General features: G+C 34.6%; 1 protein-coding gene across 1 annotated transcript; it reads left to right on the forward strand.

Annotated features, from left to right (window-relative positions):
- The first annotated feature begins 7,578 nt into the window (after window positions 1-7,578).
- Window positions 7,579-9,140, forward strand: LOC108984193 (xyloglucan endotransglucosylase/hydrolase protein 2-like). Its single transcript, XM_035685348.1, has 4 exons — window positions 7,579-7,759; window positions 8,115-8,215; window positions 8,319-8,509; window positions 8,762-9,140. Exons 1-4 carry the CDS (start codon window positions 7,579-7,581, stop codon window positions 9,138-9,140), a joined length of 852 nt encoding a protein of 283 aa, XP_035541241.1.
- Window positions 9,141-15,106: the final 5,966 nt, after the last annotated feature.

Raw genomic sequence — 15,106 nt, forward strand, 5'->3', positions numbered from 1 at the left:
GAAGCTTATGTTTATAATATTCCTCTATGCCTCGCCACATGTTATAATATTCCTCTTATATCCTTTGTGTGCCCATAGCAACGAAGATAAATGATTTGTCTAAGTCCTAATAAGCAGGCTCCGCATAAGTCATTTGTAAAAAAGTGTAAAAAAAAAAAAAATTATTTTTTAATGGGACCCATAAGTTTACAAAAGTCGTATACAAAACTTGTTTATTTGAAATTTGTATCTAACTTTACTTGAATATCATCGCCAACATGATCAAGATGAAACTAGTTAATTAGCAATTATTAGCCCTCTTTTGGTTTTTCTAAGTTGCTAGCTAGCCTTCAAATTCTCAGAAAACAAAAATAAAAAGATGAATTTCCCGATTAGTCCAAGATGCCCGGCCTTAGAAAATCAAAGGGTAAGTGAGGAGAGGATAAATTTTTCACATGGAATTTGAAGTGAAAATCTCCCGTATTTATATTATGTCATTCCAATAATCTTTATTAGTAGAAATACAATCTACGCATTGATTAAATAGGGAATGCTTGAGAATATAAAATTCTCACGTGGAAATTTAGCCGACAACTCTCTTGCAAATAACGTGTCACTCTATCTTTATTCCTACAAATATAATGTACATATTGATTGCCGAAAATAAATAGTAGCCTGAAGATTAATAAGGGAAAAATAATAAAGGTGAAAAAATATTTGAAAAATCGGTCGAACCGAACTTGTAGGTTCGCTCTTGTTCGTAATCGGTCTAGTCCGTTTCAGTTAATTTTTGGGAAGAGTATATATTTTTAAAAACTGGTTTGAAATGAACCGAACTGAAATATATATACTTTTAATTTTTTTTTCATTGAAGAGTATTTATATTTTTAAGAAAAAAATGGAGTAGAGATTGGAGTTCGACAGTTTTCAAAATTGATAGTATTTTTATAATTGAGTAGAGATTAGACTTTGGACAATTTAAAAACTGAATCACACCTATAAATTAACCAAACCAACTGGACCGAAACAAAAAAAAAATAAATAAATAAAAGTTCTTATTTTGGTGATAAATCGGTCCGTATCAATTCGCAAATAAGAAGTGTGAATTCTAAAATATGTTTAAAACCGGATCGAACTAAACCTGATACACCACAAAAAATAGGGAGATTCAGCTCTCACATGGAAACTTATGTAAGGAGAAAATCTATTGCATATTATTATGCAGACGTTAATTGCGCAAATCAATAATTGGCAACTCGATTTATTAGGAAACAACATGGAATGCCTGATCAGGCTCGATCGTTAAGATCATGAATAAGGATTCTCTCAAATTATTACCAAAATATATACAAGGTTAGTCTTACGTGCAAAACTCTAACAGAAATTGATAAATACAAATAAGTTATATAATATTATTTTTGTAAAAAAAATTCTTATAATTATAATAATAAATAAATTATTATTTTTAAAGTTCAGAAAAAGTATATAATTTTCAATATGTACAATAAGCTTGTTACATCAAGCGACCTGTTCTACTCCCTATTAGATGTATAAAAATGTCTACTCCCTATTAGATGTATCATGTAATATCTGATGAGGGGCTCAAACTAATTAATACAAAACCTTTTTTGGCGAGCTCTCGACGCCGCAAAATGTCTTCACATACACACACACACACACACACATATATATATATATATATATATATATATATATATATATATATGTGTGTGTGTGTGTGTGTGTGTATGTGAAGACATTTTGCGGCGTCGAGAGCTATATATATATATATAATATGAACTTGAGTGACGTTTAAGATCAGTTTGAATTGCTTATTTTTTTAACTATTAATACCAAGTTTTAAAGTAATTTTTTCTTTTCTTTCTTTTGTCATGTGAGAACCAATTAATTTCTCTAATTGTTCAAATTTTAAATATGGTTCGATCCAATATATTTTTAATCTAAAAAGTAAATTAATTAATTAGTGATCAGTGCAATAGTAAAAAAATATTATACAATTTTATTAAATTCCATACATTTGTAGGGAATTTCTGAAATTAAATACGTGTGAAATTATAAAACTCAGCACTGATCAGCACCCACGTCTGGACATAATGTGGCCACTGATCATGATCTCATATATTTATGATCTTCCAGTACATGACGAAAACCCTATTTTTACTAGAAAATAAAACCCAACTTAAATAAAATCCTACTAATTTATATTAGCTAGAAATATTAATTAAGATTAGGACAATATATATGCCAGGGCTGTTTATTCTAATCTGATCATGCGATTTAAGATAGGGATCAAACACACACACAGATATAATTAATTATGAATATCATAGCTAGATAGGATATTAAATTTGACACATGATCTATTGAAGATACTCAGAAAATCACCCCAACGGCTACTAAGCCTTACATGGAAACCCAGCCATACACAAGTCACCCAACGGCTACAAAGCCATACATGGAAACAAAGATACCCAACGGCTAAAATACAAAGATGGAAACTCATCTACTTTTCAATTCTTCCTCAATTGTAACATTACACTATAATTTCTAATTCTCATTTACACATATGTACGGTAAATATATATAGTGAAAGACTCTCCAATATACTCTCACGCTTTGTGAGACATTGTGTCAAACAGCTTGTGTTCAATTGTCTTTATGGTATCTAGAGCCTTGTGAGAGCAAGAGTCTTACTCCCATGGCAGCCCTTTCCCTCTCAGTGAACAATTTTGTCACTCTCCGTTTGAACCAGGGAAATTATCCCTTATGGAGAGAACAAGTCGTGGCCTTGGCTGAGACCCAAGACCTCATGCATCACCTCACGGCCTCTGTTCCTCCACCCCAATATGAGCCCAACGATGACCCAGTTGTAATGTTACACTATAATTTCTAATTCTCATTCACACATATGTACGGTAAATATATATAGTGAAAGGCTCTCCAATATGCTCTCACGCTTTGTGAGACATTGTGTCAAACAGCTTGTGTTCAATTGTCTTTATGGTATCTAGAGACTTGTGAGAGCAAGAGAGTCTTACTCTCATGGCAGCCCTTTCCCTCTCAGTGAACAATTTTGTCACTCTCCGTTTGAACCAGGGAAATTATCCCTTATGGAGAGAACAAGTCGTGGCCTTGGCTGAGAGCCAAGACCTCATGCATCACCTCACGGCCTCTGTTCCTCCACCCCAATATGAGCCCAACGATGACCCAACAAATACCACACAACCTCAAATTAGCTCTACTTACCTCAAATGGCGGAAGGAAGACAGGTTGCTTCGTGGATGGATCAACGGTACTCTGTCCGAGGAGTCCCTCGGTCTAGTTGTTGGCCTCGACAGCTCCTATCAAGTGTGGCATGCTCTTTAAGAAGCCTATGCCCAGGATTTCCAAGAAATGGAGTTTCAACTCACTCAGCAATTAACCTACATGAGCAAGGAGGACTCGGTTTCTCTTCAGGTACATCTCAAAAATTTTAAATCCATTTGTGATAATCTTGCAGCGATCGGGCGACTTGTGAGTGATAAACTCAAGGTGTTTGCTCTCCTCAATGGACTCGGCCCCAAATATGAGCCCTTTACCACCACCACGCTCAAGCCACCGATGCCTTCCTATTCCGAGGTGGTGCCGCTGTTGCAGGGCTTTGAAACGAGGAGCCAATTGCACGACAGTTACAATGCGCAACACTCTGCCTTTTATGGTCATGCTACGGGTCACGACAAAAGCAAAGGGAGACCTTGGTCCTCCCGTGGACGTGGTTTTTCCCAAGCCATACAAGTGGCACGTCCAGGCCATCAACACAGTCAACACAGTGGGCCCAAAAATCACGGACCACATTCTGGAACGGTCCATGAAAATGTCAAAGAAAATAATCGTATTCTGACTTGTCAAATATGTGGGAAGCAAGGGCATACCGCAATTAAATGTTGGCACCGGTTAGATCGTGCTGTTCAACCCAATGATATTCCTCAAGCATTGGCTGTCATGACCTTCGAAAATAATATTCATGATACCGAGTGGACAGCTGATACAGGTGCCTCTGCCCATATGACAGGTAATTCAGGTATGCTTTCTAATCTTCGTCAATATCTTGGTAATGATGTTGTACTCATTGGTGATGATAGTCTTCACACAATTACACACATTGGTGACACTTTTATTAAATCTGGTAACTCGTGTATTAAATTAAAAGATGTTTTACTTGTTCCTGACTTGGCAAAAAATTTATTATCAATTAGTCAATTAACTTCTGATTATCCTTATAACTGTGAATTTTATGATGTTGGTTTTTCTATTAAGGAAAGGGCGACCAACCGCACTTTACTGAACGGCCGACGGAAGGGTAATTTATATGTGTTGTCCCCACCCTTTGAAGCACACTTCTCAAATCGCTTTCGTACAGTTTCTGAAGAAGTGTGGCATCAACGGTTGGGACATCCTCAAGCTTCCACTTTTCAAGTTTTACGATCTAAAGGTCTTATTTCGGTTATTGGAAAACCTAAAACCAACACTATTTGTGAGTGTTGTCAACTAGGAAAAATGAGCAAACTTCCTTTTTTTCAATCTCCGCATGATGACTTCAATATGTTTGATAAAATTTATTGTGATTTATGGGGACCTGCTCCAGTTTTATCTGTTGGAAAATTTCAATATTATGCTTGTTTTGTTGACGCCTTCACCAAATATATGTGGTTTATTCCTTTACGAAAGAAATCTGATTTTTTTAATGCATTTCTCTTATTTGAAAAATTAATTGAAAGACAATTCAACAAAAAAATTAAAGTTTTTCAAACCGATGGCGGTGGCGAATTCACTAGCCATCAACTAAATCTGCATTTTCAAAACCAAGGAATTTTTCATCAATATTCATGTCCTCACACTCTCGAACAAAATGGCTCAGTAGAACGACGACATCGTACAATCCGTGAACTTGGTATGACCTTACTTTTTCAAAGTGGCGTTCCTAAACGTTTTTGGGTCGAAGCTTTTTCAACTGCTGTTTTCTTAATAAATCGGCTCCCTTCTTCTACTTTAGAACTTCAATCTCCTTTTTTTCTTCTCTATGGTCACCACCCGGATTATACCTCTCTTAGGATTTTTGGCTCAAAATGCTATCCCTATACTTTGGATACTAAACAAAACAAGTTTGAACCCAAAACCCTTCCTTGTATTTTTATGGGTTGTAGTGACAAACATCAAGGTTATAAATGTTATCATCCTACATCTCATCGAACCTGGAAATCTTCACCTTCCCTCCCCTGGTGATCAAGTTTTATCTACCTTTATTGATTGGCGTTCCACTAACAATTTACCTTCTAATCCTTTGGATGGTTCTAGTGTTTCCTCTATGCAGGCACCTCCTTCACCGCCTATTCCCACACTACATGAGATTGACCACATTCCTTTGCCGCTTATGCAAGAATCACCCCTCATTCAAACAACCAACCCTACTCCACCAAATAGTGATCCACCCACCTCACAACCTCATCATCCCACCATGGTAACTCTATCTCAACTTGGGATCCGCAAACCTAATCCCAAGTATGCTCACTATCATTCCCTAATCGAACTCCCCAAGGAACCCAAGACAATCCGTTCCGCTCTTAACCAGGCAGGTTGGACCAAAGCAATGCAAGAAGAAATTCAAGCCCTTCATGAGAATAAAACATGGACACTTGTACCTCATCAACCTCAAATGAATGTTATTGGATGCAAGTGGGTCTTCAAAACAAAAATCAAGGCAGATGGTACCTTAGATCGACTTAAAGCTCGTCTTGTTGCCAAGGGATTCCACCAAATTGATGGTGTCAACTACACGGAGACTTTCTCTCCAGTCATAAAACCATGCACCATACGGATCGTCCTCAGCCTTGCTCTTGTCCATAATTGGGACATTCGTCAACTCGATGTCAAGAATGCTTTTCTCCATGGTGACCTTCAAGATGACATATTTATGGAACAACCTCCAGGTTTTATCCATCCAACTCTTTCCTCTCATGTGTGCAAATAAAATAAAGCATTATATGGGTTAAAACAAGCACCTCGTGCTTGGTTTGATAAATTTAGTAATTTTTTAACTGCTTATGGTTTTACTTGTAGTTCCGCTGACCCTTCATTATTTATTTATAATTCATCTATAAGCACAATTTATTTATTACTTTATGTTGATGATATAATTTTCACGGATTCAGACCCCACTCACCTCACTACTTTCATTCATGCTCTTGGGGAACAATTTGCAATGAAAGATCTTGGTCCTTTGCATTATTTTTTGAGAATTCAGGTAACTCGCAACTCAGATAGCCTTACACTATCTCAGGCTAAGTATGCGCTAGAGATTTTGGATCGTACTCTGATGAAAGATTGTAAACCTATGGGCACACCTATGATGCCCAAAACAAAAGGACTCACAAGTGATGTCCCTTTTCCAGATCCGGGTCACTATCGGAGTATTGTTTGAGCACTTCAATATCTCACCCTTACTTGCCCTGACTTAGCCTTTAGTGTTAATTTTGTATCTCAATTTTTGCACTCTCCCACTATGGCTCATTACAAAATGGTAAAACGCATCCTTCGCTATTTGCACGGTACTCTTGAAATCGGTATTCATTTTAGCTCACATTCTACACTTAATCTCTATGCATTTTTTGACGCAGATTGGACAGGTTGTTCTCATACTTGTCGCTCCACCACAGGCTATTGCATTTTTCTAGGCAGTAACTGCATTTCTTGGTCTGCCAAGAAACAAAATACCGTATCCCGATCTAACTCTGAAGCAGAATATCGAGCCATGGCGAGCACCACTGCAGAAATTACTTGGATTTCATTTCTATTACGTGATCTTGGTGTTACTCTTCCATCGGCACCTATTTTGTTCTGTGATAATCTCAGTGCTCTACATATGACTGCCAATCCCATTTTCTATGCCCGAAGCAAGCATATCGAGATTGATTATCACTATGTAAGAGAACGTGTTGCTCTTGGTCTTCTTCATACCCGGCATATTCCGGCCTCTTCTCAACTTGCCGATATTTTCACCAAGCCTCTTGGACGTCCTGCACTTTATTCTTTACGCACCAAACTTGGCCTTCTATCTCGGCACAGTTTGCGGGAGACTATTGAAGATACTCAAAAAATCACCCCAACGGCTACTAAGCCTTACATGGAAACCCAATCATACATGGAAACCCAGCCATACACAAGTCACCCAACGGCTACAAAGCCATACATGGAAACAAAGATACCCAACGGCTAAAATACAAAGATGGAAACTCATATACTTTCCAATTTTTCCTCAATTGTAACGTTACACTATAATTTCTAATTCTCATTCACACATATGTACGGTAAATATATATAGTGAAAGGCTGTCCAATATGCTCTCACGCTTTGTGAGACATTGTGTCAAACAGCTTGTGTTCAATTGTTTTTACGATCAAATATACAATATATATATATATATATATATATATATATATATAGGACCTTAAATAGTTTCGTATACGTAGGTTGTGTCTATGATCACTATATAAACACAGCGCATGATCGAAAGCTAGCTATACTTCTTGTCTTTCTTCTTCCATGGATTTATTTCTGCTGATCTGCCTCCTTGTCTTTCTCCTCGCTGCTGCCGGGCAGTCAAGTACTGCTGCACGGCCTGATGTTCCTTGGTCGCAAAACTACGCTATCTTATACGGACAAGATCATACCCAGTCTCTTAACCAAGGGAAAGAGATTCAGCTTTCCATTGACCAAGTTTCAGGTTAATCTTGATCTTCGAGTATCGTTTCGTACGTAATTTGCTGCAATATTACATGTATTCGCGTGCGCATGCGGGTATATATCTATATATATATATATATATATATATAGATCGATGCATGCATGCGTGATCAGTTTGTGCGTGCATGCACTAATTATATCATAACTACGAAGCTATTGGCACCGCTATATTATATATATATATATAGCGTGCATGTCTATGAAAATTATATGATGTATGGATGCAGTACGTATCTAGTTTTCGATGTCTAAATTAAGGAGAAAACATCATGCATGCATGGCTCTTTTTCTCTTTGCTTAACTAATTTGGTTTTGTTTTTGTGCATGTGGTACAGGTTCTGGTTTTAGGTCTTTAAAGACTTATGGTTCTGGAATTTTTAGCATGAGGATAATGCTCCCACCTGGGGATTCCACATCAATCATCACAACCTTCTACGTATAATACATATATATATATACATGATATCAAAGTACTTCTACTTTAATGAATATATTTTAGTGCTTATATATCCTATTTTGGGGTTTTTTTTTTGCTGCAGCTAAGATCATATACAAATAACCATGACGAGATTGATTTTGAATTTTTGGGAAATTCAACACTGCCGTATTTGTTGCAGACAAATATATTCACAAACGGCCAAGGTAGTCGGGAGCAAAGAATCAATCTTTGGTTTGATCCGACTAAAGACTTTCATGATTACCATGTTCTTTGGAATCAACATCAAGTTGTGTAAGTACACTCTTATGTAATATTATTACATTGATCTCTCAATTTGGTACGTTAAATTATAAAATAGATCTAATATATTATATATATAAAATCATATCAATTTGTAGATTTACATTTTTTTTTAGTCTCATCATATAGTACTACTTTTTTAATTTTATTTGTTTTATTTTCTAATCATTTTCTTCATTTATTTATAATATGTTTATTTATTTTATAAGATTATAATTAAATATTAAATATTAATAATTACAGGTGGTTGGTGGATGGTGTTCCTATACGAGTGTTTGAGAATATGGAAAATATTGGAGTGAAATTCCCGGTGCAAGCAATGCAAATAGAGGCAACCATGTGGACAGCACCATGGGCATCTCCTCATGGAAAGCCACCGAATTGGGGTCAAGGGCCCTTCCGAGCCTACTATCAGGGGTTCAACATTGATGGCTGCGTTGCCGAGAACAACACCATTGCTACTCCTTGCTTTGGTTCCAATTCTTGGTGGAATGGGAAGAATTACTGGAAATTAAATCCAAAGCAGTTACAAGAATATTTGGGTGTGAGGAAGAAGTACTTGGTTTATGACTATTGTATTCATAGGCATGGCTCTAAACCCCCAGAATGCAACATACATTAATAGTTTAGTTTATGTATCGAGGTATTAATTTCAGGTATTCTCAGGTATTTTGAGAATACTTTATTTCTATTCATTATTTTATTATTACTTTTCACTATTATTCAATATTATATGCTTATTAATATAATATAAAATTTTAATCTTATTATTCATGCCTATTAATTTTATAACATAAACTTTTAATATATAATTTGATATAACATATAATTTTTTATTTTATCATCGAAGAGTATTTGTATTTTTAAGAAAAAAGTGGAGAAGAGATTGGGTTTGGTAGTTTTCAAAATTGATAGTTTTCCATTAGTGAGAAGAGATTGGAGTTGGACAATTCAAAAATCACATCTATAAATTGAACCGAACTAGATTGAAATTTAAAAAAGTTCATGTTTCAATGATTAATCAGTCCGTATCGATTCTCAAATTTTTAAAATTGATTTATATCGATTCAGTTATAAAATATGTCTAAAATCAAATTGGTGTTTTGCTATATATGGAAGAGGAACATAGTTCTATTTCTCTTTACAAATGATGACATGTATGTTGTTTGAAGTTCCTTTAATTCGTGCCGCTATATTGGGCTCTGGAAAATAAAAGTTGTCGACGGGTACTTGCTTGAAGAAAAAGCATGGTTGCTCTTGTATTTGCTTATGATTATCGGAAAGAAAAGTTCTACTATCAAGCATTAAACAAGTTTAGTTAAGTACATTTTGTCGTTGGCATTGGTCGAGATGCTAATATATTGGTAGAGATGCGAATGGAATTGCAATTGCATCAGATGGGTGGTAGGTGATGATTAGGGAATATACATGGTGTTTTGCAATTCAATTTTATGTAACCAAGTACATTTTCTTTGTAGTTGCAGGAATTGATCAAAATAGCCATTATATTCATAAGTCTAGAGAACAAATAATCTACCTCATTTATGTGATAAGATTTAATTTTTAATTTTTAAAAGTTTCTTATAAATTAAATCGTGTCACATCAGTATGTAGTGTAAGTACTGCCGACTTAGAGCATCCACATTGGCTTCTTCAAATAACATTTCATCTCTAAATTTAAATAACTTTATCAATAGTTGGCCCATATTGAATTAGCCAAACACTTTTCATCCTAAATATTAGCTACAGTAAATTCATCCTTTTTTTTTAAAGATGAAAAATACTATTTCATCTCCAAATTCATTGTTTATTAATATCGGCTCTCTCTCTCTCTCTTCTTCCCTCTTCCTCTCCCGCGTTTCTTCTTCTCTATTTCTCTCTCGCGTCTCTTCCTCTGTTCTCTTCATCTATTTTTTTTTCTTTTTTTCTTTTCTTCTCTCTCCCGCGTCTCTTCCGTCTTTCTATTCTTCTCATTTTTTTTTCTCTTCTTCCCCATTTCTCATCTTCCCCATTTCTCTTCTCCCGCAACCATTACCTCCCGCAACCGTTCTCTCCAGTGACGGTACTCCCCTACACGGCACAGCGGCAGCACGGCACTCCCAAACACATGGTAAGATTCGAAATCCTAACCTTGAGTTTTCAAAGAGATTTTTATTATTTGGGTTTTATTTTGTTGATTTTGTTGATGTTGTGTAGGGTTTGATTCGAAACCCTAGCTTTGATTCTAGTTCTGATTTTATTGTTTGGTTTGATTTTGTTGATGTTTGGGTTTGAATTTGTTGGTCTCGGATAGTTTCTTCGGTCTCTTGCCTTTGGTTGATGCTTTTTTTTTTTTTATAAGATTTTTCAATGTAAGAACAAAAATAAACAAATAGATAGACAGAGAGTCGCGTTTTCACCTTCATCAGCCTTATTCTTCACCACCATTAACCATATATATGAAGTCTTTATAGGATTGCATAAGATAGAATTCAATGTAGAAATCAAAAGCCATCAATCCTTCATGGTGGTGATGATCAAAATTCTGCTCCTCAACTTATTGGTAAAGCATTGGAAACCAGCATTTTATATCGACCGTTTTCTCCTGAAGAAAACCAAGGCCCCACAGATATAATCTTTCTTCTTGCCCGCTAAGGGAGGCCACTTAGATATAATAATACAGTATGCCATTGCACAGGGAAATATGCATTGCTGTCATCCATTCTTTAGTTAACAATAACTGATTCTTCCAATAGATCATCAAGAGATTCTTTCATAAGCATGGTTAAAACCGTACTCTCAATAGCTTCTGGTTTGTGTCGATGGATCATAATCATAAGTATCACCAACTTTGACAAAGCACCCCACAATCGTACTCAATAGCCTCTGGTTGATGTACTCTTGCCTTTTATTCATTGTATATACATGACATACTTCCATAGAGATCCACATCCGTAATACATTGCCTTTCATTCATTGTATATACATGCCTTTTATTCATTGTATACCTTTCCAGAGGCAATGTACTCTTGCCTTTTGTTGATGTACTCTTGCCTTTTGGGGAGAACTGAATTTTCTATAATACCATGTCCATGTTGCATATTTTTCTTGCGCTGCCATGATAATGTTGGACTCCTACCATTTATTAATTATAAATCTAAATGAAGAAAATTAATGAGTCACAAGAAAAGAAATGTTAGAGATAGGTCAGTGCTGGAACTTTATATCTATTTTTGTTTGTAAATGTTAGCTCTGCTTCTAATGTTTAATATGCCTTTTTTTTTAAAGGAAGTTGTTTTTAAGCAATTGTTTGATTAGATTTGCTTGCATGAGATTATGTGTGAATACTTGAGATTGTGGTTTCTGTTCAGTAGTAATGTTTATGATTCTAGTCCTGATTTTTTATAATTATACTTGAATCAAGGATGGACACCATATTTGATGAAGATCCCTTCTTTACCACTCTATTGCAAAGTGGTGAACAAGAGAGATCCACAACCCTAATGTCTAGTACCCATGATAATGTTGGACTCCAAGCAACATTATTGGAAGGTGAAAAAAGGCCATCTAGTAAGAAAACACAACGAGGTGTGTCTTTCACAGTAGAGAAGGACAAATTTCTCGTGTCGGCTTGGCTCAATATTAACATGGATGCTATACGGGGGACGGATAAAAAATATTCTCAAATGTGGGAGAGAATTAGCAATTATTATAATGAGCATAAAAATACTAGCATGGCAAATCGTTCTGGGGGGTCATTGACCAATCGATGGTCGGTGATTCACAAATGCACAAATAAATTTTGTGCTGCTGTGGCTCAAGTAGAATCTTTGCATCCAAGTGGTGGAACAGAGTAGGACAATGTATGAGTTTCTAATTAAATTTCATTCTAAATCTTCTTACTGAAATTCTATTATAACATTATTGTTACATTCGCATATTTAGATTGAAAGAGCTAAAATCATGTATAGAGAGACTGATAAGGCCACATACAACATGGAACATTGTTGGTGTCTATTGAGACACCAACCAAAATGACAACAACACATGTCCATGTTGTCTATGAGAAGGAAATAACATGGAAAACGCCCTGCTATGGCGGAGTCGACTCCACTAAGAGACGACGCGATAGATGACAATGTAGAGGTCTTTTTTGAGAGACCTCCAGGCAAAAAGGTTGAGAAAGAAAGGAGAGAAAAAGAAAGGCTGCAGAATCTTATGATTCAGAATTTGTTGAGGCCTTAAATTGCATGACAAATGATAGAGCTGTCTTCGTGTCTGAAAGAAGGCAAATGGCCAGTAAATTGGATGCTGATAGGGCTCAATTACTAGCGGAGAAAAAGATGAGAAATGATACGGAGAATAGGAAGATCGATATGGAGATATTGAAAATGGATCTTGTTGGCATGAATGGAATGCAACTAGAGTATTTCTTGAATCTTCAAAAAGAGGGTTTTGAAAAATCCAGGAAGCGATTTTCATCTCTATCTCTATCTTCATCTTTTGAAGATGTGTAGCCTTTTGTTGGTGAAACATTTTGGAGTTGTTTTGTATATTGTGGTTGTATTTGTTTTGGGGTTGTAGCCCATGATTATTTTGTGACTTTTTGTTATTTTGAATCACAAATATGGGTGTGATGTTCACAGTTTTATATGTTAGTTACCACCATATTCATTACTCTTATTTTGCATTAGTTGGTGATGATATTTGTGAGAATTGGCTTGGTTGCATTGAAGATCGATGAAATTATTTTGATAATATTGATATCGTATGATGAAATTTTGTTTATTGGATTGTGAAAATGAAAATGAATATGATTGTTGGAGATTATAGAAGATTATGAAAATATAAGTAATTAAAAAATAAAAGTTAATTATAAAAATAAAAAATAAAAATATTTTATTATTATAGAGAGTGTGATGACTAATCCAATGTAGACTTTAAGTTTTGAATGATTAGCTAAAAGTGAAAAAGTTATATATTCTTCAAAATTTGAAGAATAAAATAGCCAATCTAATACCAATACTCTTACAAATATACTTTTTCTTTATCCAAAACATTGACGCTTATGTTTATAATATTCCTCTATGCCTCGCCACATGTTATAATATTCCTCTTATTTCCTTTGTGTGCCCATAGCAATGAAGATAAATGATTTGTCTAAGTCCTAATAGACAGGCTCCGCATAGGTTATTTGTAAAAAAGTGTAAAAAAAAAAAAAAATTCTTTTTTAATGGGACTCATAAGTTTACAAAAGTCGTATACAAAACTTGTTTATTTGAAATTTGTATCTAACATTACTTGAATATCATCGCCAACATGATCAAGATGAAACTAGTTAATTAGCTATTAGTAGCCCTCTTTTGGTTTTTCTAAGTTGCTAGCTAGCCTTCAAATTCTCAGAAAACAAAAATAAAAAGATGAATTTCCCGATTAGTCCAAGATGCCCGGCCTTAGAAAATCAAAGGGTAAGTGAGGAGAGAGTAAATTTTTCACATGGAATTTGAAGTGAAAATCTCCCGTATTTATATTATGTCATTCCAATAATCTTTATTAGTAGAAATACAATCTACGCATTGATTAAATAGGGAAAGCTTGAGAATATAAAATTCTCACGTGGAAATTTAACCGACAACTCTCTTGCAAATAACGTGTCACTCCAAAAATCTTTATTCCTACAAATATAATGTACATATTGATTGCCGAAAATAAATAGTAGCCTGAAGATTAATAAGGGAAAAATAATAAAGGTGAAAAAATATTTGGAAAATCGGTCGAACCGAACTTGTAGGTTCGCTCTTGTTCGTAATCGGTTTAGTCTGTTTCAGTTAATTTTTATGAATAGTATATATTCTTAAAAGCTGGTTTGAACTAAACCGAACTGAAATAAATATACTTTTAATTTTTTTCATTGAAGAGTGTTTGTATTTTTAAGAAAAAAATGGAGTAGAGATTGGAGTTCGACAGTTTTCAAAATTGATAGTATTTTTATAATTGAGTAGAGATTGGAGTTTGGATAATTTAAAAACTGAATCACACCTGTAAATTAACCAAATTGAACTGGACTGAAACCAAAATAAAAATTAAAAGTTTATATTTCAGTGATAAGTTGGTCCGTATCAATTCACAAATAGGAAGTGTGAATTCTAAAATATGTTTAAAACTGGATCGAACTAAACCTGATACACCACAAAAAATAGGGAGTACTTATTCAGCTCTCACATGGAAACTTATGTGAGGAGAAAATCTCTTGCATATTATTATGTAGACGTTAATTGCGCAAATCAATAATTGGCAACTCGATTTATTAGGAAACAACAGGGAATGCCTGATCAGAAATTGATAAGGATTCTCTCAAGTCAAATTATTACCAAAAATATATATACACACAAGGTTAGTCTTACGTGCAAAACTCTAACAGAAATTGATAAATACAAATAAGTTATATAATATTATTTTTGTAAAAAAAATCTTATAATTATAATAATAAATAAATTTATTTATTATTATAATTAAATTATTATAAATTATTATTATTGTAATAATAAGTTATAAATTATTATTTTTAAAGTTCAGAAAAAGTACATGATCATTTTCAATATGTACAAT

Source organism: Juglans regia, chromosome 14 (assembly GCF_001411555.2).
Source record: "Juglans regia cultivar Chandler chromosome 14, Walnut 2.0, whole genome shotgun sequence".
NCBI classification, from domain to species: Eukaryota; Viridiplantae; Streptophyta; class Magnoliopsida; order Fagales; family Juglandaceae; genus Juglans; species Juglans regia.

Excerpts from the sequence above, each read along its gene's own strand:
- LOC108984193 (XM_035685348.1), top strand. The coding sequence starts at position 7,579 with ATGGATTTATTTCTGCTGATCTGCCTCCTTGTCTTTCTCCTCGCTGCT. Across the intron at positions 7,760-8,114 it reads TTCCATTGACCAAGTTTCAG|GTTCTGGTTTTAGGTCTTTA; the intron begins GTTAATCTTGAT and ends CATGTGGTACAG. Across the intron at positions 8,510-8,761 it reads TGGAATCAACATCAAGTTGT|GTGGTTGGTGGATGGTGTTC; the intron begins GTAAGTACACTC and ends TAATAATTACAG.